General features: G+C 43.9%; 1 protein-coding gene across 1 annotated transcript in view; it reads left to right on the top strand.

Moving 5' to 3' along the window:
- LOC126198980 (bumetanide-sensitive sodium-(potassium)-chloride cotransporter-like) overlaps positions 1-26,785 on the top strand; it is a 222,794-nt gene that overhangs the window by 128,793 nt on the left and 67,216 nt on the right. The window contains exons 14-15 of the mRNA XM_049935645.1: positions 22,601-22,793; positions 25,563-25,657. Coding sequence (XP_049791602.1) covers positions 22,601-22,793; positions 25,563-25,657 — 288 coding nt within the window. The remainder of the gene's footprint in view (positions 1-22,600; positions 22,794-25,562; positions 25,658-26,785) is intronic.

A 26,785-nucleotide genomic window follows, 5' to 3' on the forward strand; every position in this document is an offset into this window, starting at 1 on the left:
TAGCAGGGTCATTTGTCAGCGCATTTTATCACTGTGGCATGCCGATAGTTCTACTCTTACTGAAAACAAGCTTCAGGCCTTGAAACCTCTTCACACCCTTCTAGGTTGGAGGAGGTCGTTTTGGCCCGGTTACAGATTGGACACTGCCAGTTGAGCCACCACCATCTGCTGGCGGCTGCGCCAGCGCTGTTCTGCCCATGTGGGAAATTGCTGACGGTACGCCACATTTTAACGTCCTGTCCGAATTTTAATACATTGCGCATTGATCTCGGCCTGCCATGTACTCTGGATGAAATTTTACTGGATGACCCAGGAGCAGCTGCTTGCGTTCTTCGTTTTATCCACTTGAGAAACCTGTCTAAGGACATTTGATTATGCTGTTTTCTTTTAATCCCTTGCCTGTTAATGTGCCTTTTATAGTGTTGTCCTTTTTAGTTGCTGTTTTAACATTGTGCCTCGCAGTGCACTGATAATTTAGTCTGGGCACTAATGACCACTGTAGTTGTGCACCCTAAAACCACAAAAAAAAAAAAAAATCATTCATCATACCAGCCTTATCGACATTTTTGCAAAGAATATGCTGGGGCATAAAAAATTCTTTTTTTTTTATTTTTTTTTTTTTATTACCATGTCAGATATGAATGTCGTGACTAATTAAAATCTGTGCCAGACTGGGACCTAAGCCCAGATACCCTGCTTTTCCTTACCCTTATAATTAGACTACCTGAGCATGCCTGGAGGCATAACTTAAATTTTTTCATTGATCTTTCCTCCATTACTTAACTTATGCAGATTCTGCAAAGAGTTGTTCACAAACTTGAAGGAAGTGCAAACTGATGACTGCCGTTGGAGGTCAATTTCTAGATTCCAACGGTTATTTACAAAATGAGTCCATGGTTGGGGGGAGGGGGAGGGGGGAAGAAAAGTTGTTTTGTGTATGTGTGATTGACAGTTAACAGACAGAGGATCCTGAGCCTGTGCAAAGTTACTACCTTTTCTGTAACATAAGTGTAACTCTCTGGCTGTTTTCTAACCACGGCCTCACTACTATTTCATGGGTTGTGTGTGGCAAGCGGCATGGGACTGAGCCATTGCAGTACTCCTTCCTTTCCTGAGCTGCAGTTCTATTTTCTAACTGCACTTTCTTACTGTCTTGATTTGTAGGGCAACTCTATGTCAAACCACCTCACTTTTCTCTTGAGCAATGATTAAGGTTACTTCTTTAAACTTTCTCTTACAGCTTTCCCCCCACTTTCCCAGCAAACACGTTTGGTCCCTGGGACTGAGTGTAACTCTTCTATTTTTTATATATTTTAATTTTACAGTTTTTATGACCGCAAGAGGAAGGTGACTCAACATGGTGCATGTTCCACCCATAACACAATTTTTTATTAGGCATCTTTTGTGCAAGTTGTCAAATTAGGTGCACAGAACATAACATGTCAGTTACTACATTACAGAAACATTGTCAGGTACCACCATTGTCGGAACCCACAAACAACTTAAGAAGTGCACTGTTGGTGCCAAATCTGCAGATTCCCCATGTGTACCAAGGAAAATGTACCTGTTGTGTTTGGGGCAGGAAGACCGAACCGAGAGTTACCGTGCCAGACAATTGTGGCTGTGGTGGGATGGTGCCCGTGGGGAGAGCCCTTGATTGGAGTGGATGGCACAGTGAGGAGTCACATGCAATAAAGAGGACCAAACATTCACACTTGATGGCTAAAAATCCCCAGCAGGCTCACAAGACAGAATGAATGGATTCAAAGTGGAAAGGTACATTTACATCTACATCTACATTTATACTCCGCAAGCCACCCAACAGTGTGTGGTGGAGGGCACTTTATGTGTTGCTGTCATTACCTCCCTTTCCTGTTCCAGTCACGTATGGTTCACGGGAAGAATGACTGCTGGAAAGCCTCCGTGGGCGCTCTGATATCTCTAATTTTACATTCGTGATCTCCTCGGGAGGTATAAGTAGGGGGAAGAAATATATTCGATACCTCATCCACAAAAGCACCCTCTCGAAACCTGGCGAGCAAGCTACACCGTGATGCAGAGCGCCTCTCTTGAAGAGTCTGCCACTTGAGTTTGCTAAACATCTCCGTAACGCTATCACGCTTACCAAATAACCCTGTGACGAAACTCTACTTAGGATCTTCTCTATCTCCTCCGTCAACCCGACCTGGTACGGATCCCACAATGATGAGCAATACTCAAGTATAGGTCAAACGAGTGTTTTGTAAGCCACCTCCTTTGTTGATGGACTACATTTTCTAAGGACTCTCCCAATGAATCTCAACCTGGTACCCGCCTTACAAACATTTAATTTTATATGATCATTCCACTTCAAATCGTTCCGCACACATACTCCCAGATATTTTACAGAAGTAACTGCTACCAGTGTCTGTTGCGCTATCGTATGATCCTACCATAAAGGATCCTTCTTTCTATGTATTCACAATACATTACATTTGTCTATCTTAAGGGTCAGTTGTCACTCCCTGCACCAAGTGCCTATCCGCTGCAGATCTTCCTGCATTTCGCTGCAATTTTCTAATGCTGCAACTTCTCTGTATACTACAGCATCATCCGCGTTAAGCCGCATGGAACTTCTGACACTATCTACTGGGTCATTTATATATATTGTGAAAAGTAATGGCCCCATAACACTCCCCTGTGGCACACCAGAGGTTACTTTAACGTCTGTAGACGTCTCTCCATTAAGAACAACATGCTGTGTTCTGTTTGCTAAAAACTCTTCAATCCAGTCACACAGCTGGTCTGATATTCTGCAGGCTCTTACTTTATCAGGCAACATTGCGGAACTGTATCGAATGCCTTCTGGAAGTCAAGAAAAATGGCACCTACCTGGGAGCCTGTATCTAATATTTTCTGGGTCTCACGAACAAATACAGCGAGCTGGGTCTCACACGATGGCTGTTTCTGGAATCCGTGTTGATTCCTATAGAGTAGATTCTGGGTTTCCAGAAATGACATGTTACGCGAGCAAAGAAGTTCTAAAATTCTACAACAGATCGATGTCACAAAAGGTTTTCACTTCCTTGGCCACCCATGGGAGGAAAGTAAACGCAGTAGAAATGGTGAGAGGTGCTCACCTCAGAACTGATGGTGATTGCTGTTAAACATACGGACGTAAAATTTTGAGAAGAGGCATACATTAGAAAAACACAAAGCCACTGCATCCTCATTAAAATATCAACACCAACTCAGTCACAGGCACTGGCACTGCTCTCCTGTGTAAAGCTCAGTGACAACCTTGTCATTATCATCCCCCCCCCCCTGCCCCCCGCACACACACACACACACACACACACACACACACACACACACACACACACACACGCACGCGCGCGCGCGCTCCCATGCTCCCAAGCCCCTCAACTTGATCGTAGGTTTTATCTTTCATCAATATCTCACATTACAAATACATGAAGATTTTCATGCAAGCTTCGAAAAATTGGGTGTCGTTTCATTGACCACTTCTAATGAGGACCAAAGGGTAATAGAGGAACATTAAAACCTTCATTTCAGCTTCTGAAGGTGATGTATTACCTGGAACGGCCAAGGTAGTAATTGTTTACTAAAATGATACACTCCTGGAAATGGAAAAAAGAACACATTGACACCGGTGTGTCAGACCCACCATACTTGCTCCGGACACTGCGAGAGGGCTGTACAAGCAATGATCACACGCACGGCACAGCGGACACACCAGGAACCGCGGTGTTGGCCGTCGAATGGCGCTAGCTGCACAGCATTTGTGCACCGCCGCCGTCAGCCAGTTTGCTGTGGCATACGGAGCTCCATCGCAGTATTTAACACTGGTAGCATGCCGCGACAGCGTGGACGTGAACCGTATGTGCAGTTGACGGACTTTGAGCGAGGGCGTATAGTGGGCATGCGGGAGGCCGGGTGGACGTACCGCCGAATTGCTCAACACGTGGGGCGTGAGGTCTCCACAGTACATCGATGTTGTTGCCAGTGGTCGGCGGAAGGTGCACGTGCCCGTCGACCTGGGACCGGACCGCAGCGACGCACGGATGCACGCCAAGACCATAGGATCCTACGCAGTGCCGTAGGGGACCGCACCGCCACTTCCCAGCAAATTAGGGACACTGTTGCTCCTGGGGTATCGGCGAGGACCATTCGCAACCGTCTCCATGAAGCTGGGCTACGGTCCCGCAAACCGTTAGGCCGTCTTCCGTTCACGCCCCAACATCGTGCAGCGCGCCTCCAGTGGTGTCGCGACAGGCGTGAATGGAGGGACGAATGGAGACGTGTCGTCTTCAGCGATGAGAGTCGCTTCTGCCTTGGTGCCAATGATGGTCGTATGCGTGTTTGGCGCCGTGCAGGTGAGCGCCACAATCAGGACTGCATACGACCGAGGCACACAGGGCCAACACCCGGCATCATGGTGTGGGGAGCGATCTCCTACACTGGCCGTACACCACTGGTGATCGTCGAGGGGACACTGAATAGTGCATGGTACATCCAAACCGTCATCGAACCCATCGTTCTACCATTCCTAGACCGGCAAGGGAACTTGCTGTTCCAACAGGACAATGCACGTCCGCATGTATCCCGTGCCACCCAATGTGCTCTAGAAGGTGTAAGTCAACTACCCTGGCCAGCAAGATCTCCGGATCTGTCCCCCATTGAGCATGTTTGGGACTGGATGAAGCGTCGTCTCACGCGGTCTGCACGTCCAGCACGAACGCTGGTCCAACTGAGGCGCCAGGTGGAAATGGCATGGCAAGCCGTTCCACAGGACTACATCCAGCATCTCTACGATCGTCTCCATGGGAGAATAGCAGCCTGCATTGCTGCGAAAGGTGGATATACACTGTACTAGTGCCGACATTGTGCATGCTCTGTTGCCTGTGTCTATGTGGCTGTGGTTCTGTCAGTGTGATCATGTGATGTATCTGACCCCAGGAATGTGTCAATAAAGTTTCCCCTTCTTGGGACAATGAATTCACGGTGTTCTTATTTCAATTTCCAGGAGTGTATAATGCCATACTTTCCACCCCTCCTCTCCACCCGCCACTTGCCAATCTATAGAATTTCGTATAGTTGTTCTTTGCTCTCTCCAGCACTTTAACTGTAGCGTACCTCTTCATTATTTAACTAGCATTTCCAGAAAGTAACGTAAAGTTTAAGTTGCTATTCCAGAAACTTTGCACTGTTGTTTTTGCTTACACACAGTTGCGTATAGGCCAAATTTGTGGAACCATCTGTAATTTGACTGACTTATTCTTAATAAACTATTACGTTTATTGTGAGTGAAATGTGATTGACTTGCTGTAGAATTGTTAGGTCGGGGCTTTGGAATGATGGGTGCTGTAGTTTTTTCCATGTGAGCAACTGTAGTAGCATTGGAATAGCGGAAGTAAATGAGACTCATCAGTGGTTTTGTAGGATTTGTAGTAGAGATAGCAGGATACTAGAACAGGAGGGGAAAATTGCCACCCTTCAGGCTGAGTTAGACAAGGCCAGGGGAGATCTTGACAGGTTAAGGAGGGAGAAGGGTAAAGAGAGGTGGGAAGTGGCAACAGGCAACAGGAGGAACAGGCCTAAAAGTAAGAATGTAGGGAAATCAGTAAAGAGAAAGAAAGTGATGTTAGGTAGTTCCCATGGAAGAGGTGTTGGCCAACTTTTTCAGGATGAACTAGGGTCAGAATATCAGGTCACCAATTTTTTTAAACCTAGTGCTGATCTGGAGCAGGTGACAGAGGATTTAGTATCACTTTGCAAAGATTTCACTAAGGAAGACACTGTGGTTATAGAGGGTGGGGCAGGTAATAGTATTGACAGAGATCCTGGGTACAGTATAGAGTGTGACCTGGCAAAGACTGCATCAGCATCGAAGCATACTAGAGCTGAGTTTGTATCTGTTCTTGGGCGTCATGACCCGTCAACTCCTACCCTTAATAAAAGTCCTCAATTTTTCCTCTCCCACATCCACACCGGCTGTTCAGAGCATCCTCCTACAGGCCAACTGCAAATTAGAACAGCATGCCACACTCCACCTCAAAAAACTATCCAATCTCCTGGTTTCCCACCTCCGGAAAGGCAACTCACTCACCCTTCACAACCTTTCCAGCAAACCTCAACCTCCTCTCATTGCACACAGACCCAGTCCCTCCCATCTACTCAATCTCCCACTTCCAGCTCCACTCCCCACAAAACCTCAAAATTCCAATCAACACAATCTGGAACCACAACACCCTAATTCAGTAGTTAACCTTTCCTCCAAACCCCTCTCCCAATCCGAAACCTCTGTCCTATCCAAAGGCCTCATCTTCAGCCCCACCCCCAGATTCAACCAAACAGCCCTTGTCAAAGATTTACTGTCCTACACCCGTACTCTCTGCTGGAAATATTACTTTGCCATGAAGAAAAATGATCCTAATCCTACTCCTAATGGTCCAACTCCCCAAGACACTATCCAAATTGAACCCTGCCTGGAACAGTTCCATCCTCCGTCACAGCGGGACCCACCTCCTCTTCCTCAAAATCACCCTCTCCAAACTTTCCAGGAATTTCTGACTTCCAGCCTTGCCTCTCAATCCTTCTTGAAAAACATTAATCCTACTCCCAATACCACCACTGCTGAAGCCCAGGCTATCCGTGATCTGAAGGCTGACCGATCCATCATCATTCTTCCGGTGGACAAGGGTTCCACGACCGTGGTACTTGATCGTCGGGAGTATGTGGCTGAGGAACTGTGTCAGCTTTCAGACAACACCACATACAAAGTTTGCCAAGGTAATCCAATTCCTGATGTCCAGGCGGAGCTTCAAGGAATCCTCAGAACCTTAGGCCCCCTACAGAACCTTTCACCTGACTCCATCAACCTCCTGACCCCACCAATACCCCGCACCCGTATCTTCTACCTTCTTCCTAAAATTCACAAACCCAATCATACCGGCCGTCCCATTGTAGCTGGTTACGAAGCCCCCACAGAACGTATCTCTGCCTACGTAGATCAACACCTTCAACCCATTACATGCAGTCTCCCATCCTTCATCAAAGACACCAACCACTTTCTCGAACACCTGGAATCCCTACCCAGTCTGTTACCCCCGGAAACCATCCTTGTAACCATTTATGCCACTTCCTTATACACAAATATTCTGCACGTCCATGGCCTTGCTGCGATGGAGCACCTCCTTTCATGCCGATCACCTGCCACCCTACCTAAAACCTCTTTCCTCATTACCTTAGCCAGCTTCATCCTGACCCACAACTTCTTTACTTTCGAAGACCAGACATACCAACAATTAAGGGGAACAGCCATGGGTACCAGGATGGCCCCCTCGTACGCCAACCTATTCATGGGTCGCTTAGAGGAAGCCTTCTTGGTTACCCAGGCCTGCCAACCCAAAGTTTGGTACAGATTTATTGACGACATCTTCATGATCTGGACTCACAGTGAAGAAGAACTCCAGAATTTCCTCTCCAACCCCAACTCCTTTGGTTCCATCAGATTCACCTGGTCCTACTCCATATCCCATGCCACTTTCCTTGACGTTGACCTCCACCTGTCCAATGGCCAGCTTCACACGTCCATCCACATCAAACCCACCAACAAGCAACAGTACCTCCATTATGACAGCTGCCACCCATTTCACATCAAACGGTCCCTTCCCTACAGCCTAGGTCTTCGTGGCAAACGAATCTGCTCCAGTCCAGAATCCCTGAACCATTACACCAACAACCTGAAAACAGCTTTCGCATCCCGCAACTACCCTCCCGACTTGGTACAGAAGCAAATAACCAGAGCCACTTCCTCATCTCCTCAAACCCAGAACTTCCCACAGAAGAACCCCAAAGGCGCCCCACTTGTGACAGGATACTTTCCAGGACTGGATCAGACTCTGAATGTGGCTCTCCAGCAGGGATACGACTTCCTCAAATCCTGCCCTGAAATGAGATCCATCCTTCATGAAATCCTCCCCACTCCACCAAGAGTGTCTTTCCCCCGTCCACCTAACCTTCGTAACCTCTTAGTTCATCCCTATGAAATCCCCAAACCACCTTCCCTACCCTCTGGCTCCTACCCTTGTAACCGCCCCCGATGTAAAACCTGTCCCATGCACCCTCCCACCACCACCTACTCCAGTCCTGTAACCCGGAAGGTGTACACGATCAAAAGCAGAGCCACGTGTGAAAGCACCCACGTGATTTACCAACTGACCTGCCTACACTGTGAAGCTTTCTATGTGGGAATGACCAGCAACAAACTGTCCATTCGCATGAATGGACACAGGCAGACAGTGTTTGTTGGTAATGAGGATCACCCTGTGGTTAAACATGCCTTGGTGCACGGCCAGCACATCTTGGCACAGTGTTACACCGTCCAGGTTATCTGGATACTTCCCACTAACACCAACCTGTCAGAACTCTGGAGATAGGAACTTGCCCTTCAGTATATCCTCTCTTCTTGTTATCCGCCAGGCCTCAATCTCCACTAATTTCAATTTGCCGCCACTCATACCTCACCTGTCTTTCAAAAACATCTTTGCCTCTGTACTTCCGCCTCAACTGACATCTCTGCCCAAGCTCTTTGCCTTTACAAATGTCTACTTGTGTCTGTGTATGTGCGGATTGGTGTGTGTGTGTGTGTGTGTGTGTGTGTGTGTGTGTGTGTGTGTGTGTGTGTGTGTGTGTGTGTGTGTGTGTCCGCTCCTGGGATTGGAATGACTCCTTACCCTCTCCCTTAAAACCCACATCCTTTCGTCTTTTCCTCTCCTTCCCTCTTTCCTGATGAAGCAACCGTTTGTTGCGAAAGCTTGAATTTCGTGTGTATGTTTGTGTTTGTTTGTGTGTCTATCGACCTGCCAGCACTTTCGTTCGGTAAGTCACATCATCTTTGTTTTTAGATATATTTTTCCCACGTGGAATGTTTCCCTCTATTATATTCACTATGACTATATATATTTAAATTTATTCTCTATATAGTTGTGGATAATAGTATGTCATAGTAGATAAAATTTAGGTTTCGGATAACTTCACTTACATTATTTAGGCACAGACTCGTGTTTCAGTAACTGTTGTTAAATTTCGATTAGAATGGACAGGGACTGTGATTGCTGTGTTCGGATGAGGGCTGAGTTGTCATCCCTTCACTCACAGCTGCAGGCGGCACTGACTTCGGTCGCGCAGCTTGAGGTTGTTGCCAATGGGCACCACTGTGGGGAGTCAGACTTGGGTATCACAGGGATGTCAACCTCGTCCCATCGGTCCCCAGATCGGTCTGCCCCGGTTGCTGCCCGCAGTGGGGCTGAGCCCTCGCCTGTGGTTGATTGAGAGGTCGTTCCAAGGCGTGGCAGGCAGCGAAAGACGTCCCTGGAGGCTGATCAGAAAGCCTCCCCGGCGCGTCTGACAAACAGGTTTCAGGTACTGTCTCTGGCTGAGCCAGATGCAGCTGCCTGCCCTGTTTCAGAGGATGATTCTCAGCCTTCAAGGTCCAGGCAATCCTAGAGGGTGGGCTTATTGGTATTTGGGAGCTCCAATGTTAGGTGCGTAATGGGGCTACTTAGGGATATGGCGGCTAAGGAGGGGAAGAAATCCAGTGTGCACTTAGTGTGCATTCCGGGTGGTCATTCCTGATGTGGAAAGGGTCCTTCTGGATGCCATGAGGAGCACAGGGTGCAGCCAGCTGCAGGTGGTGGCACATGTCGGCACTAATGACGCGTGTCGCTTTGGATCTGAGGAAATTCTCTCTGGATTCCAGCAGCTATCTGATTTGGTGAAGGCTGCCGGTCTTGCTTATGAGATGAAGGCAGAGCTCACCATCTGCAGCATCGTTGACAGAACCGACTGCGGACCTTTGGTGCAGAGCCGGGTGGAGGGTCTGAATCAGAGGCTCAGACGGTTTTGTGACTGTGTTGGCTGCAGATTCCTCGACTTGCGCCATAGGGTGGTGGGGTTTCGGGTTCCACTGAATAGGTCAGGAATTCACTACACTGAGCTGGCGGCTACACAGGTAGTGGAGGCTGTGTTGTGTGGACTGGGCGATTTTTTAGGTTAGAAGGCCTCGGAAAAGTACAGGGTGGGCTGCAATCTCAAAGGGTGCATGGCAAATACAGGACGTGCTTGGATCAAGGAACAGTCTGAATTGTAGTTGTAAATTGTTGTAGTTGGCTGGGAAAGTCCCTGAGCTTCAAGCGCTAATAGAAAGCACAGAAGCTGAAATCGTTATAGGTACAGAAAGCTGGCTAAAGCCTGAAATACGTTCTGCATAAATTTTTGCGACGTCTCAGATGGTGTTCAGGAAAGATAGATTAGGCAGAATTGGTGGTGAAGTGTTTGTGTCTGTCAGTAGTGGTTTATCTTGTAGTGAAGTCGAAGTAGATACTCTGTGCGAATTGGTGTGGGTGGAGGTTATACATAACAGCCGAACTAAGTTAATAATTGGCTCCTTCTACCGACCCTCAGACTCCGATGATATAGTTGTTGAACAGTTCAGAGAAAATTTGAGTCTCGTAACAAATAAATACCCCACTCATACGGTTATAGTTGGTGGGGACTACAACCTTCCCTCGATATGTTAGCAAAAATACTTGTTCAAAACCAGTGGTAGGCAGAAAACATCTTCCGAGATTGTCCTAAATGCTTTCTCTGAAAATTATTTCGAGCAGTTAGTCCACGAACCCATGCGAATTGTAAATGGTTGTGAAAACACACTTGACCTCTTAGCCACAAACAATCCAGAGCTAATAGAGAGCATCATGACTGATACAGGGATTAGTGATCACAAGGTCATTGTAGCTAGGCTCAATACCGTTTCTTCCAAATCCACCAGAAACAAATGCAAAATAATTTTATTTAAAAAAGTGGATAATGTGTAACTAGAAGCCTTCCTAAGAGACAATCTCCATTCCTTCCGAACTGACTATGCAAATGTAGACGAGATGTGCCTCAAATTCAAAGATATAGTAGCAACAGCAATTGATAGATTCATACCTCATAAATTGGTAAGAGATGGAACTTATCCCCCATGGTACACAAAACAGGTCCGAACTCTGTTGCAGAGGCAACAGAAAAAGCATACGAAGTTCAGAAGAACGCGAAATCCCGAAGATTGGCTAAAATTTACAGACGCATGAAATTTGGCACAGACTTCAATGCGAGATGCCTTTAATAGGTTCCACAACGAAACATTGTCTCGAAATTTGGTAGAAAATCTGAAAAAATTGTGGTAGTATGTAAAGTACACAAGTGGCAAGATGCAATCAATACCTTCGCTGCGCAATGCCGGTGGTACTGTTACCGACGACTGTGCCGCTAAAGCGGAGTTATTGAATGCAGTTTTCCAAAATTCCTTCACCAGGGAAGATGAATGGAATATTCCAGAATTTGAAACACGAACAGCTGCTGGCATGAGTTTCTTAGAAGTAGATACCTTAGGGGTTGCGAAGAAACTCAAATCGCTTGATACGGGCAAGTCTTCAGGTCCAGATTGTATACAGATTAGGTTCCTTTCAGATTACGCTGATACAATAGCTCCCTACTTAGCAATCATATACAACTTCTCGCTCACCGATAGATCTGTACCCACAGATTGGAAAATTGCACAGGTCGCACCAGTGTTTAAGAAGGGTAGTAGGAGTAATCCATCTAACTACAGACCTATATCATTGACGTCGGTTTGCAGTAGGGTTTTGGAGCATATACTGTATTCAAACATTATGAATCACCTCGAAGGGAACGATCTATTGATACGTAATCAGCATGGTTTCAGAAAACATCGTTCTTGTGCAACGCAGCTAGCTCTTTATTCGCACGAAGTAATGGCCACTATCGACAGGGGATCTCAAGTTGATTCCGTATTTCTAGATTTCCGGAAAGCTTTTGACACCGTTCCTCACAACCGACTTCTAATCAAGCTGCGGGCCTATGGGGTATCGTCTCAGTTGTGCACCTGGATTCGTGATTTCCTGTCAGGAAGGTCGCAGTTCGTAGTAATAGACGGCAAATCGTCGAGTAAAACTGAAGTCCTATCAGGTGTTCCCCAGGGAAGCGTCCTGGGACCTCTGCTGTTCCTGATCTATATAAATGACCTGGGTGACAATCTGAGCAGTTCTCTTAGGTTGAAAGCAGATGATGCTGTAATTTACCATCTAGTAAGGTCATCCGAAGACCAGTATCAGTTGCAAAGCGATTTAGAAAAGATTGCTGTTGGCGTGGCAGGTGGCAGTTGACGCTAAATAACGAAAAGTGTGAGGTGATCCACGTGAGTTCCAAAAGAAATCTGTTGGAATTCGATTACTCGATAAATAGTACAATTCTCAAGGCTGTCAATTCAACTAAGTACCTGGGTGTTAAAATTACGAACAACGTCAGTTGGAAAGACCACATAGATAATATTGTGGGGAAGGCAAGCCAAAGGTTGCGTTTCATTAGCAGGACACTTAGAAGATGCAACAAGTCTACTAAAGAGACAGCTTACACTACACTCTTTCATCCTCTGTTAGAACATTGCTGCGTGGTGTGGGATCCTTACCAGGTGGGATTGACGGAGGACATCGAAAGGGTGCAAAAAAAGGCAGCTCATTTTGTATTATCATGTAATAGGGGAGAGGGTGTGGCAGATATGATACACGAGTTGGGCTGTACGTCATTAAAGCAAAGATGTTTTTCGTCGCGGCGAGATCTATTTACGAAATTTCAGTCACCAACTTTCTCTTCCGAATGCGAAAATATTTTGTTGAGCCCAACCTACATAGGTAGGAATGATCATCAATATAAAATAAGAGAAATCAGAGCTCGAACAGGAAGGTTTAGGTGTTCGTTTTTCCCGCGCGCTGTTCGGAAGTGGAATGGTAGAGAGATAGTATGATTGTGGTTCGATGAACCATCTGCCAAGCACTTAAATGCGAATTGCAGTGTAATCATGTAGATGTAGATTTCTTGACTGAAGTGCATGCTCTGCTACAGCTTATTTTTCAGTTCTGCCTAGTAGGCAAAGACTTTAATGTTCTTTCAGTCTTGTATTAATGCTTCTCTTGGTAGTTCCAGTGTAGACCTCTCCACAAGTACACAGAATCTTACATACTCCACTTGCTGACAGGGGAGGAAGTTTGTCCTTTACAGATCAAAGTGCTTGACATACTTTCTTAGTTCGTCTAAAAACTGATCTGATGTCATGTTTCTGGAAAATCATGCTGACCTGAACAGTTATTTTTTATAAAAGGTAGAGAAAATTTAGTCTTCAGTCACTGTGTTTTTATTGTTCACCTGTTCCCTCCTGTTGTTCGCTTTAGAACTGTATTTACTTGTTTACTTGAATAGGTATTACTCTCAAAAGCCTTCTTGAGATGTCGTAATTCAGCATCCAGTTGTTCTGGCATGCAATTTCTTATGGCTCTGTCAACAAGATTTTTAATAACACCTCTCTTTTTGTTGCAGATGATGGTTTGAATTCTTATGCAAATATCTAAGTGAATGTGTGACTTTCCGAAACACTTTAAGTTTTAACCTTTCATCCAAGAAGAATATTGCGTTGTCTTTCTCCATCTCCATGGAAAACTGGATTTTTGGATTTATACTATTCAAATAAGTATAGAATTCCTCCAAAACTTTTTACCATGTGACCAAACCATGAATGTATCACAATCAGTCTGATATCATCAATATGGTTTTGTGTTCGCATTTTTCCCTGTGAAAATTAGTGATTGCAGGATTCAATGGCTTACCCATTGGAACACCAACAACGTGTTCATAAACTTCATCATTCCTCTGGAATTGCCTAGAAGTAAGGCATTACTCTTTTTAGACTGACTTACTTCCAGTCAGTTCTAATAGAATGATGAACTTTGAGCAAGTTCTTGATGTCAGAATGGATGTTGCATTAGGTTTTGTGACCACTAATATTATATGGAAAAACTTAATCAGCTCTAGAAAATGTGGAAAGTCACACATACTGATAGATATTTGCGTAAGAACTCAAACCATCATCCACAACAAAATAGTGGTATTGTTGACAGAGCCATAAGAATTTTTATGCCGCAAAACCTGGACACCAAATTAAAACATATGAAGCAGGCTTTAGAGATGAAGGGCTATTCGTATAAACAAGTAAATAGGGTTCTGCGACTGAATAACAGTAGGAAAAAGGATAATGATAAAACACAGTGATGGAAGAATATAGTTTCTCTCCCTTTTATCAAAAAAGTAACTGATAGTCAGCAAAATATCACAGAAACATGATAGCAGACTGGTTTTTAGACCAACGAAGAGAACACATCAAGCTCTTTGATGTGTAAAAGACAAACTCCCTCTCTGTCAGCAAGTGGCATATATAAGATTCCATGTAATGCACAACTATATAGTGAAAAAATCGAAATATATAAGCATAACAATAATTCCAACAGGAAATTTTTGTTTTTCAAATTTATTTTTCAGTATAGGAGTAAAGCCATAGTCACAGTAAATTACAGAAAGCTTATATGACTACTTTCTGTGAAGCTCAGTCACCATTATCAAATGTACCGAGTATGAAATAAGTCTGCTATAAATTACGAGTACCTGAAATACAAGTAACATCTAACCCCAACACCTTTGTCATAGGAAACAATACTGTGAATTTATCATGTTAAATTAAACCTCATTATGCAGTAATGGCATGAAGCAACATAACTGTAATTCATCACTGTGAAGCCTTTATCTATACGGACCATTAAAACCTTAATGTCATATATTTAGGGTTAGGATCAGATTTGTCCGACTACTTGCATAACAAACCTGACAAGTGAAAATCTTGTCTTATTAATCTTCACAGTTCTGGTGTTATTCTAAAACATACATCACTCAAGTATGAGGTGGAATCATTAACTGAAGTATCAGAACACATCTTGATGAAGTTAATGAAATAACAACATCCATGCATGAATACTGTATGTTATTATTTGTATGTACTGTCTCTGAACCAATTGATCAACTCTGAGGAAAAAATCTTCATGTCTTAAATTTGAAAATACATAATTCGTAATCTTGAACACAACACTCATTAGCACTATGTCCAAAAAACAGCTGTTTGCTTCAACGACACATACACAACTGAGATTGCTATATGACTAACTCGGCTGTTATTTAACAATATTATGAAAAGGATGGTTGCTACTTACCATGTAGCGGAGATGCTGAGTCACAGATAGGCACAACAAAAATAACAAAAATGTATATACACACGCACACACAACCACAGTCCCTGGTAGCTGAAGCACGAATATGAAAAGCAGTGCATGGTGGGGGAGGCAACTGAATGGGAGTAGGGAAGAGGTGGGGCAGGGAGGGGAGGGATGGCACGGTAAATGTGGGGGATAATAATGTGCTGCTGCCAGAATATGCAGGGACGAAATGGAGAGAGGGTAGGGCAGCTAGGTGCAATTGGAAGGTTAGACAGAGGGTGGCATAGAGAGGGTGGGGGGAGGTGGGGTGGAACAAAAGGAGGGAAGTAAAAAGACTGGGTGCGTTGGTGGAATAAAGGGCTGTGTAGCACTGGAATGGGAACAGGGAAAGAACTAGATGGGCAGTGACAATGACTGACTAACTAAGGTTGAGGTCAGGAGGTTTATGGGAATGGAGGGTGTATGGCAAGGAGACTTCCTACTTATGCAATTCAGAAAAGCTCGTGTTGGTGGGAAGAATCCAGATGGCACAGACTGTGAAGCAGTCACTGAAATGAAGAATGTCATGTAGGACTTGTTGGTTGTCATGCTCACATGGTTGGAGATCACATGACTGGTTTCACAGGTAGCCCTGCCTATGATGGTACAGGTCATGTTTGTGACCGGACTGGAGTAGGTGGTGGTGCGAGGATTTATATATGCCACTTGGGGACTGTTGCAGATAAATGAGCCATGAGGCAGGGGGTTTGTAGCAGGAGTTGCATAGGGATGGACAAGGATATTGTGTAGGTTTGTTGGGTGGCAAAATACCACTATGAGGGTGTGAGGAGGGGGGCCATGGTGTGAAGGGTAGTGGGTAGGACATTTCTCATTTCAAGGCATGATGAGAGACAGTTGAAACCCTGATGGAGAATGCAATTCAGTTGCTCCCGTCTTGGCTAGTACTGAGTCATGAGGGGAATGCTCCTGTGTGGCCAGACATTGGGAGTATGGGAGGTGGTGGGTGACTGGAAAGGTAAGGCAAAGCAAGGGAGATATGTTTTTGTACAAGATGGGGGGAGGTGGTTTATTATGGCCTTCAAAGGCCTCAGTGACACCCTGGGTGTATTTTGAATTTTGAGAGAGACTGCTCCTTACTACCGATACACTATCCTTGGGTGGCTAGGCCGTATAGAAGGGACTTCTTGGTACGGAATGGGTGGCAGCTGTCAAAGTGGGGGTATTGTGGTTGTTGGTATGTTTGATATGGACTGAGGTACTGATACAGCCATCTTTGAGGTGGAGGTCAACATTGAGGAAGGTGGCTTAATGGGTTGAGTAGGACCAGGCGAAGCAAATGATGGTGTTGAGGTTCTGAAGGAATGTGGATAGGGTGTCCTCATCCTCATGTCAGATTACAAATATGTTACTAGTGAAGCTGAACCAGTGGAGGGGTTCAGGATTCCTCTAGATGGTCCATGAATATGTTCACATAGGATGTTGCCACGTGGGTGTGCAAAGCCATACCCTGTATTTGTAGATAATGCCTTCAAAGAAGTAGTAATTGCGGGTGAGACTATAGCTGGTCATGGCAACTAGGAAGGAGGTCATTGGTTTGGAATCAATTGGGCATTGGGAAAAATAGTGTTCAATAGCAGTAAGGGTATGGGCATTACAGATGTTAGTGTAAAGGAGGTGGCATGAATAGTGACGAGCAGGGAACTGTATGGTAATGGGACAGGAACTGTGGAGAGTCGGTGAGGAAAATGGTGGGTATCTTTTATATAGTAGTGTAAGTTGCGGGTATAGGCTGAAGGTGTAGGTCTATGAAAGCAGAAATTCTCTCAGTGGGGACACAGTGACTGGCCACAATGGGGTGTCCTGCATGGTTGGGTTTATGGGTTTTCAGAAGCATTTACAAGATATGAGTGTGGGGAGTGGTAGGGGTGAGGAGAGACATTGACTCCATGGACAGGTTCTGGGATGGATCTAAGGATTTGAGGAAAGACTGGAGATTCTGCTGTATTTCTGGAATGGGTTCACTGTGGTAGGGTTTGTAATTAGATGAATCTGACAGCTGGCAGAGTCCTTCTGCCAGGTAATCCTTACAGTTCGGGACAAAAGTGGTGGAGCCTTTGTCAGGAGGGAGGATTATAAGGTTGTGGAGTCTGATCAGTAGGGTTGGTGGTGAAAAAGTGTACGGCCCAGGAGAAGAAGAGAAGCTGGTTAAGAAGTCCTGCATGTCTGAATTTAGGAGTATAGGAAAAGGTGAGGCCTTTGGAAAGGACTGGTACTTCTACAGTGCTAAGGGTTTTGGAGGAAAGACTCAGTACTGTGTTTTGGGTCTGTTTAGGGTCTGGATTCTGTGTGATGGTGGGAGGGAATTTTGAAGGGTGGGGTATGTAATAGTTCTGCAAGACAGTGTTTGTCAGCTATGAGGGGATATGGGGCAGGTTTGGACAGTGGTAGTCAAAGATGAGAGGAGGAAGTGAGCAGGGTAGAGAGTTTTTTCAGGTGGAGTTGGGCATATTGCTCTGGAGGGCAAAAGTTTCAATGTGTTGTGGGATCCAGGAATTTGGGATTGTATAGAAGGAGAATTTTACGGATGGAGACAAGGTATTGCAAGGAGGTTTGGACTTGATTTATATGATTTTGCAGGACTGTGTTGGTGAGGGATAAGAATTGGCTTAATCTGAACAGGTGGAGGTCATGGTGGAAGGAAGGGTGACAGCCAGAGGTGGGTAATTTGATAATCAGGCCATTTGGGGGAATTCCATGAGCCAAGCAACAATTCAGGAACAGTACATAGGACTGGGCTATGACTAGGGATAAGGAAACTTTTCTGTATTGACCCAGATGGAAATAGCAAGGCTCCACAGTGGTGGAAAAAACGTGAAAAAAATATGTAAATAATCTAGAATTATCTCCGAAAAAATTCACAAAAAATACCCTAATACCTGAGAAAAATCACAAAAATGATGAAATGGATAAAGCAAGGAGAAACAAGAAGAAATCTTTGGGAGTACGTCTATAGTAAAAGGCGAAAACCAACCAAAATTGGCGTGAAGTCACACAGAGATCAAAGAAAAATATAAAACAAAAACTCTTTGTGGGTTGCGTGTCTGTGGGTGGATAAATGTGAAGGAGGAGGATGCCAGATATAATTGGATTAGGTGTAATTAGTAGGTGAGAAATGGAATAAAGAGGAGAATCCAAAACCTAAACAGACCTGAAACACAGTCATGAACCTTTCCTACAAAAACCCCGTAGAAATATCAGTCCTTTCCAAAGGCCTCACCTTTTGCTCCACTCCCAAATTAAGTCATGCAGGACTTGTTAAAGACTTTCTCTCCTTCTCCCATTCCCTACAGCGGAACACTTTTTCTCCACCAACCCTACCAATCGAACTCAACCAAAGACCAATGTTGAAGCCTGCCTGACTCAGTTCACTCCTCCTCCAATCGTGATTCACCCTCAAACTTTCCAGATTTTCTTAACCTCGAACCTTGTCTCACCAGCATTCCTCCAATCCCTCAAGTTGCAAACTAACCTTCATCCGCAGGAATAACTGCAATCCACCAACTGAAAACTTGTCCCAACCTTATAATCCCACCTACTTTCAAAGGCTTTGCCACTGTTGTTTTGAACCTCAAGGATTACCTGGCAGAAGGACTCCGCCAGCTGTCAGATTCATCCAACTACAAACCCTTCCACAGTGACACCATTCCACAAATTCAGCAGGATCTCCAGTCACTCCTCAAATCCTTAGGCCAATCATAGAACCTCTCCCTGGAGTCCACCTGTCTACTCACTGTTACCACTCCCTGCACTCCTACCTCCTAAATGCTACTTTAAGTCCGTAAATCCAACCACCCAGGACCCCACATTGTGGCCAGTTGCTGTGCCCCCATTAAGAGAATCTTGGCTCTCGTAGATCAACACCTTCAGCCTATACCCACAACCTATCCTCCTACATGAAAGATACCAACCATTTCCTCCACCAACTCTCCACAGTTCCTGTTCCTTTACCACACGGTGCCCTGCTTGTCACTATTTTTGACAAAGGCTTCGTTGGCCGAGAGCTTATTGTGAGACAGTGCTTTTGTTATGCCTATCTGTGTCTAAGCATCTCTGGTATATGGTGAGTAGCAACTTTCCAGTTCAAAATACGGTCACATTTGATCCTGAATTTTCCATTGTTTGATTTTGGCTGTATATGTATGGTCCTAGCAAACAGTTGTTTCTTGAACAAAGTGCTACTGGGTACTGTGTTCAAGATTACAAGCTATGTATTTTCAATTTTAAGATGTGGAGGTGTAGAGATTTTTGTCTGAGTTGTCCACTTCGTTTAGAGGCAGTATGTACAGATAATAATACACAGTGTTCATGCACAGATACTGCTATTTCATTAACTTCGTCAAGGTGTGTTCTTTAACAATTCCACCTCACACTTGAGTGATGTATGTTTTAGAATAACAGCAGAATTGCTGAGATTAATAAGACCGGATTTTCATTTGTCATGTTCATTATGCAAGTAGTTGGACAACACTGATCCTAATCCAACATATCTGACATTAAGATTTTAATGTTCTGTAGAGATGAAGACTTCACAGCGATCATTGGTGATGGAGCTTCACCGAAACTAGTCATGTACGCTTTCTTTAATTTACTGCAACTATTGCTTGGCTACTGTATTGAAGTCAAATAAATTTCAAAAAAAAATTAATTTAGTAATGTGCCTTAAGACAGTCATGTTTAATTACAAATAGGAAGCAGCCATGAAACTCTGTACTGTATGGTCATTGACTCAGCAGAATTGATAGTTTTTATCCTCGACAGCTGACGATAAGTACTTGAGTTTCATCTCTGACACGGATGATCGCTGCTGATAATGTGTAAACCTAACTACAACCACTTTGCACAGTATGTATGTTGCTCTCTGACCTCTGACTCATCAGTCAGCAAGGCTCATCATCACCAGGAGTACATCCAAAGATGTCCATCTCAGCTCTAGATGAAACATCTGCCACTCATGGTCTCGCGGCCGCATTCTTGTTCCCAAGCAGTGGGTCCCGGGTTTGATTCCCGGCGGGGTCAGGGATTTTCACCTGCCTCAAGATGATTGGGTGTTTGTGTTGTCCTTATCGTTTCATCATCATTCATGAAAGTGGTGATATTGTACTGAGCAAAGGTTGGGAATTTGTATGGGTGTTGATAACCGCACAGTTGAGCGCCCCACAAACCAATCATCATCATCATCATCATCAAACATCAGGAACTGAAATGTTTCTTTGACCTTGGCCATACAGCTTTGACTCATCAGCAACTATTGATTTTACTGTCTGTAATGCCTATCTCCCTACAAATAGGGAGCTGACATATCAGGAGATAACTGTTCTGATCTGTCATCTACTTCTGCCTTTTCTCCTCCTAGCCAATTTTAATGCCTAGAACTGACTGTGTGTCAGTGATAAACCACCTGACTGAGGTGTTCTAATGGAACAAATAATAACAAACATTGATTTTGATTTACAAAACAATGGCACAACAACTCATTTTAGTGTGTTACATGAACTGTATATACAATCTCTCGATCTGTACCCTCAGCCTCTTCCCCTCAGTCCATTGGAGAGTACACAACAAACTCTTCGAGAGTGAGCATTTCTTGATTCTAATGATCGGCCCACAACATTACCCAAATGAGTGTCCTTGACAACTGATCTTCAAGAAAGGTAACTGGCATACTTTCTCCTCAAAGAGAATCTACTATCCTTTGCTAACTGTGTACCAGCCATAAGTGCCCGAGTCATAGTCACATCCTCAAAAAGAGAGAATCCATCCCATTGTCTTTGCGAAGGCCCTCTGTTGGGAGCCCACTGCTTTGCAGCCAAAAATGAAGGTTGACAAACCCTGTGATGTTAACTTTCAGCCAGTATTTTACAGTTAAAGGGGCTGCCAGATGGGTGCATAAGTTGACCTCCAACAGCAATATTGCACCAGGGTGTCTCCTGCTGCTTTTGGCCACTTCATTTTATCACTTTTCACCTTTCAGTATTAATTTACCATTTTAATTTTTAGTGAGTTGAACATTATGCCTGTATTCTATAGTAATTGGAAGACTGGCAGTGAGTTTGCGGAAGTTCACTTCTCACTACAGACTACACCTGGGGGGATGTTTTGTTTTCTTCAGCATTTTACCTGGCTCTCTGCCTTAGATAATGCCACAAAAATCAAATTGGCAGCACTTCTCCTGGAAATCTTTAGTCCTCCATTTTTAAAGGAAAAATGGGCTGATGACCTTGACATTCAGCCACTTTCCACCTACACAAGTCATTAATTTATTCATTTATTTTATTTTCGTTTCATAGTGTATTACAGGATCATTTTCTGCGGTAACTCCTCAAGTCAAGATAAAATTTTCAGAGTCGAAAAGTGTGTAATATGAATTTTTTTTTTTTTCTCTTAAGTCGAGAACATCCTGCAGAGGCCTGCGCAAGAAACTAGGGATATAAGCTACTGCTTCCCAAAGTATTTATTCCTTAGTTAAATGTCATAAAAATTAATATCCCTCTTTTTTCAGACAAACGGCTCAGTTTATGGAATCAATAGCAGAAATGAGAATAATCTTCACAGAGATTTAAAGTCTCTTATTTTGGCCCAGAAAGGTGCCCATTACTGAGGAATACACATTTTCACTAATTTGCTAACAGCTATAAAAAGCTGAACTACTAATGAAGTTCATTTTAAGAGGGACCTAAATAATTTATTGAGGGCAAACTACTTGATGAATTTATTAATAGAACTGATTTATGTGTGCATATTATCACTATTTTCATTGTCATTCTCACTTTGGTTGTCATCATCATCATCATCATCATCATCATCATCATCATCATCATCATCAAAGAATCATAGCAATACATCTGTGAGCAAAGACACAGTGTATCTTGGAACAACAAATGGTTGTTTGTTATTGATGTTTTATTAGCACCATCAGACACAGAGCAGACCATCTCCAACCCATGCCCAACGCTTTATGGTCGGGCCAGATGCTGACCTCCAAAACTTATCATTGTTACCTACTGTACTGTCTGGATGCTAGTTGGTTACAGTAAACAAGCACTCAGTTAACAAATTGATATTACACACCATCTATAAGATGGATGATTATGATGATAATGATGATGATGATGATGATGATGATGATGATGATGATGGCTTCAGATTTTGGGCTTACTTCTATTCTGTAATTAGCAGCAATTGAGCATAGGATCCACAACTAATTCATTTGATACTCTCAGGAAAAACAATGTTGACTGATTTGTAGTGAATGGTTGTTTCGCTGCTTGGGTATGAGTGAAAGTACCAGATAGTACACAATGACCATCATGTTAAGGATTCCTTAGTAGTGAAAGGTTTCTTTTTTACAGAACCTAATGAACTCGTTTTCCTTTTTTCAGGTAGCTCTGTTAATGAACTCACAGAGCACTTAAGACATTATAGCATAAGCACATACACCGAGTTAGCTGAGGGTGCTGTGAATGTCAGAAGAGATTCAATAATTAGTGCAGCTCCATTTGATTATTATGGAAGCAAATCTACAGTCAACAAGCAGAGTGATAGTAGAAGAGACTCACAAACAGATTTATTCAAGTAAGTGCTCTCTCTCTCTCTCTCTCTCTCTCTCTCTCTCTCTCTCTCTCTTGTAGTCAGATGGTTTCCATAAAGGGTCACTTGCGAAAGCAGCCAAGCCATATAAAAACTCTGTTGCAAATTCTGCACAGTCTTTCATATGGCATCACCACCAAACAGCTGTCTATCCAATATTATCTGGATCCCTGACACACCTTGCCCCTCCCAAACACCAGCTTCTCTGAATATGGAATTACACTTTAAATATATCCTTTACTCTCAAATAATGGAAAATCCAGAATGAAATGTAACAATATTTGAAAAGGAAAGTTGCTAGTCACCATACAGCAGAGATGATGAGTCACAGATAGAAACAAAAGACTGTCACAATTAAAGCTTTTGGCCAGTAAGACCTTCATAAAAAAACACACACACACACACACACACACACACACACACACACACACACACGACTGCAGTCTCAGGCAACGGTAACCACACTGCAAGCAGCAGCACTAGTGCATGATGGAAGTGGCGAGTGGGTGCGGGTAAGGAGGAAGCTGGGGTGGGGAGGGAGAGGAATAATATGGTAGGGATGGCAAAGAGTAAAGTGCTGCAGGTTAGACGATGGGCAGGGGAGAGGTGGGGAGGGGGGACGGGGTAGCAGAACAGGAGAGAAGTAAAAAAGACTGGGTGTGATGGTGCAATGAGGGCTGCGTAGTGCTGGAATGGGAACATGGAAGGGGCTGGATCGGTGAGGACAATGATTAATGAAGGTCGAGGCCAGGAGGGTTATGGGAACATAGGATGTATTGCAGGGAAATTTCCCATCTGCGCATTTCAGAAAAGCTGGTGTTGGTGTGAAGGATCCATATGGCACAGGTTGTGAGCAGTCATGGACATGATTTCACGTTTGGCAGCATGCTCAGCAACTGGGTGGTCCACTTGTTTCTTGACCACAGTTGGTCGGTGGCCATTCCTGCAGACAGAAAGCTTGTTGGTTGTCATGTCCACATAGAATGCAGCACAGTGGTTGCAGCTTAGCTTGTAGATCACATGACTGGTTTCACAAGTAGCCTTACCTTTGATTGGATAGGTGATGTTTGTGACTGGAAAGGAGTAGGTGGTGGTGGGAGGATGCATGGGACAGATCTTACCGAGGTCTATTACAGGTGTATGAACCATGAGGTAAGGGGTTGGGAGCAGGGTTTCTCATGAGAAATGTCCTGCCCACTATCCTTCCCACCCTCCCACAATGGTACTCCACCATCCACCAAACCTATGCGATATACTTGTCCATCCCTACACACCCCTGCTCCCAACCCCGTACCTCTTGGATCATATCCCTGTAATAGACCTAGATACAAGACCTGTCTCATACATCCTTCCACCACCACCACTGCCGCCTATTCCAGTTTGGTCACAAACATTACCTATCCCATTGCAGGCAAGGCTACCAGTGAAACCAGTCATGTGATTTTACGGGCTGAGCTGCAACACTGTGCTGCATTATATGTGGATATGACAAACAACAAGCTGTCTGTCCACTTGAATGGCCACCAACAAACTGTGGCAAAGAAACAAGAGGACCACCCTGTTGCTGAGCAAGCTGCCAAACATGACACCCTTCATTTCGATGACTGCTTCGCAGCCTGTGCCATATGGATCCTTCCCACCAACATCAGCTTATCTGAATTTTGCAGGCAGGAACTTTACCTGCAATACATTCTATGTTCTCGAAACCCTCCTGGCCTCAACCTTCGTTAGTCACTGTCCTCACCCATCAAGCCCTTCCCTGCTCCCATTCCAGCACTACACAGCTCTCATTCCACCATTGCACCCAGTCTTTTCACTTACCTTTTTTTTCACTACACCCTCCCCTCCCCACCTCTCCCCTGCCCTTTATCTAAGCTGCAGCACTTCACTGTCTGCCACCCCTACCCCACTACCTCTCCCCCTCTCCCCCTCGCCACCCCTGCCTTCTCCTTAACCCCACCCAGTCACCACTCCCATCATGCAGTGGTGCTGCTGCTTGCACCATGGCTACAGTTGCCTGAGACTGCCCAGTTCCAATGGTTTCTCTTTCCTTTCCTTTCCTTTCCTTTCCATTCTCACCTGATAGTGAGAGATTTCACTTGAGATTCCTCTCTCTATTAATATGCACCCACTGTCTTCCTATTAAATCTTCTCCCCCCCTCCTCCTCCTCCTCCTCCTCCACACACACACACACACACACACACACACACACACACACACACACGTGTGTGCACACTCCCCGCCCCTTCCCCTCCATTCACCCAATACACACTTTTTATTTCATCTTGTATTCCAATCAACTTACCAGAATGAATTCACTGTGTGTGAGTGAAAAGGGGGGGGGGGGGGGAGGAGAAGGGAGGATTTGGAGGCCATTATCCAAAAGCTATTCCCAAATCTTATTTATGTGCCTATTTAGCACTCAAAGCCTCTATTACAAAGTGACAGGTTACCTTTACTGTCAATAAAGCACTCACTTTTCTAGGGTTCTATTTAGTTTCTGCTTAAGACTTAAAAACAAAAGTCTATGGAACAGATCCTCTCCAAGAGTCATTTCCCAGTTGAAGACCCTATAAATGGAACCTTTGACAGACATTGTATTTAAAGGAAATTGAGGTTCTTGTGTCAATGGAGGAAAATATCTGTATAAGTATGGAAGAAAACTACATTTGACTTTAAATCTAATACTGAAATGACAAATCCACAGTGACTTGTGTTTTGCTTCTTAATACAGGTGTTCTTATCTTTTGCAGGAAATTGTCAAAAGAAACTTTAGAGAGCTTAACATTGTTTCAAAAGTTTCAGAATAATGGAACAATTGATGTCTGGTGGTTATATGATGATGGGGGTAAGTAAAATTGCAGAAAATTAAAAATAATCACTTCAATAAAATAATTGTAAATAAGATGCCATATAATTCTTATATGAATATTTGACTGTATAGTTGCATTTACAAAACAGTGAAAATTGTGTAATGGTGAGCAGGAAAAAAAGGCTGATCCTTCAGTTGTAGAAGCTACAGGGTTCTGCTTAAGGAACAGATACACAACTCAAGGTCTAGCAGGTGTAGGAGAAATACTAGATTCAGATAAAAGAAGAGAAACAGTATCTTGTGAGATGAGAGAGTGCTTGGTTTGGTTTGGGGGAAGTAAAGATAGAAACATTCTAGAAATATTAGTAAAACTAAATACAAACATTACAAATAGGACAAGAAAGCAAGCATTAAAACTTCTTTGTGAGATCAATAACAATAATCTGATACAAACAGTCGAAAATAAAAGGACTTCCTACAGTAGGCGACCTGTCTGGGATGTTTAAATTAGGAAAAGGGATGGATATCAAATGACAAATACTGTTTTTAGGAATGCAAATTTGTCCTAAAACATAAGCTGTTTATCACTCTTAACTTATTGTACTATAATTTCCCTTGCCTGCCTCCTATTTCTTCCTTTCTCTATCATCTCCTACAATTAATATGTCACACTGCAGTCTTACTTCTGTCTTTCTTACATAATTCCCCTCCCTATTTTCTTTATCTCTAATTTCTCTGTATTCGCTAATCTTAAAGCACAATTGTGGGAAAATCAGCTATTTTTGCAGATAAATTGGTTACCTGAAGTGAAGTGTTACTCATATTTTCTAAATGCACAATAAGATGTTAAAAAGATAGCTATCTGGCTACATATATAGATAAATGTACAGTTTGACAGTATTATGAAAAGGATAGATGGCTAATTACCATATAGAGGAGCTGCTGAGTCACAGACACGCACAACAAAAAGTGTTGCTATACATTTCAGCTTTCAGCCAAAGGCCTTCTTCTAAAGCAGAAAATACATGCACTCGCACATACATGACCAATGTCTTGGGGTGCTGAGGCCAGACGCCATACAACAATTGTGCCTTGTGGGAAAGGCAGTTTGTGGGTGGTGGGGTTAAGAGGTGGTTGGGGTGGGAGGGGAAGGGAAGGTGTAGT

This window comes from Schistocerca nitens, chromosome 8 (assembly GCF_023898315.1).
Source record: "Schistocerca nitens isolate TAMUIC-IGC-003100 chromosome 8, iqSchNite1.1, whole genome shotgun sequence".
Taxonomy (NCBI): Eukaryota; Metazoa; Arthropoda; class Insecta; order Orthoptera; family Acrididae; genus Schistocerca; species Schistocerca nitens.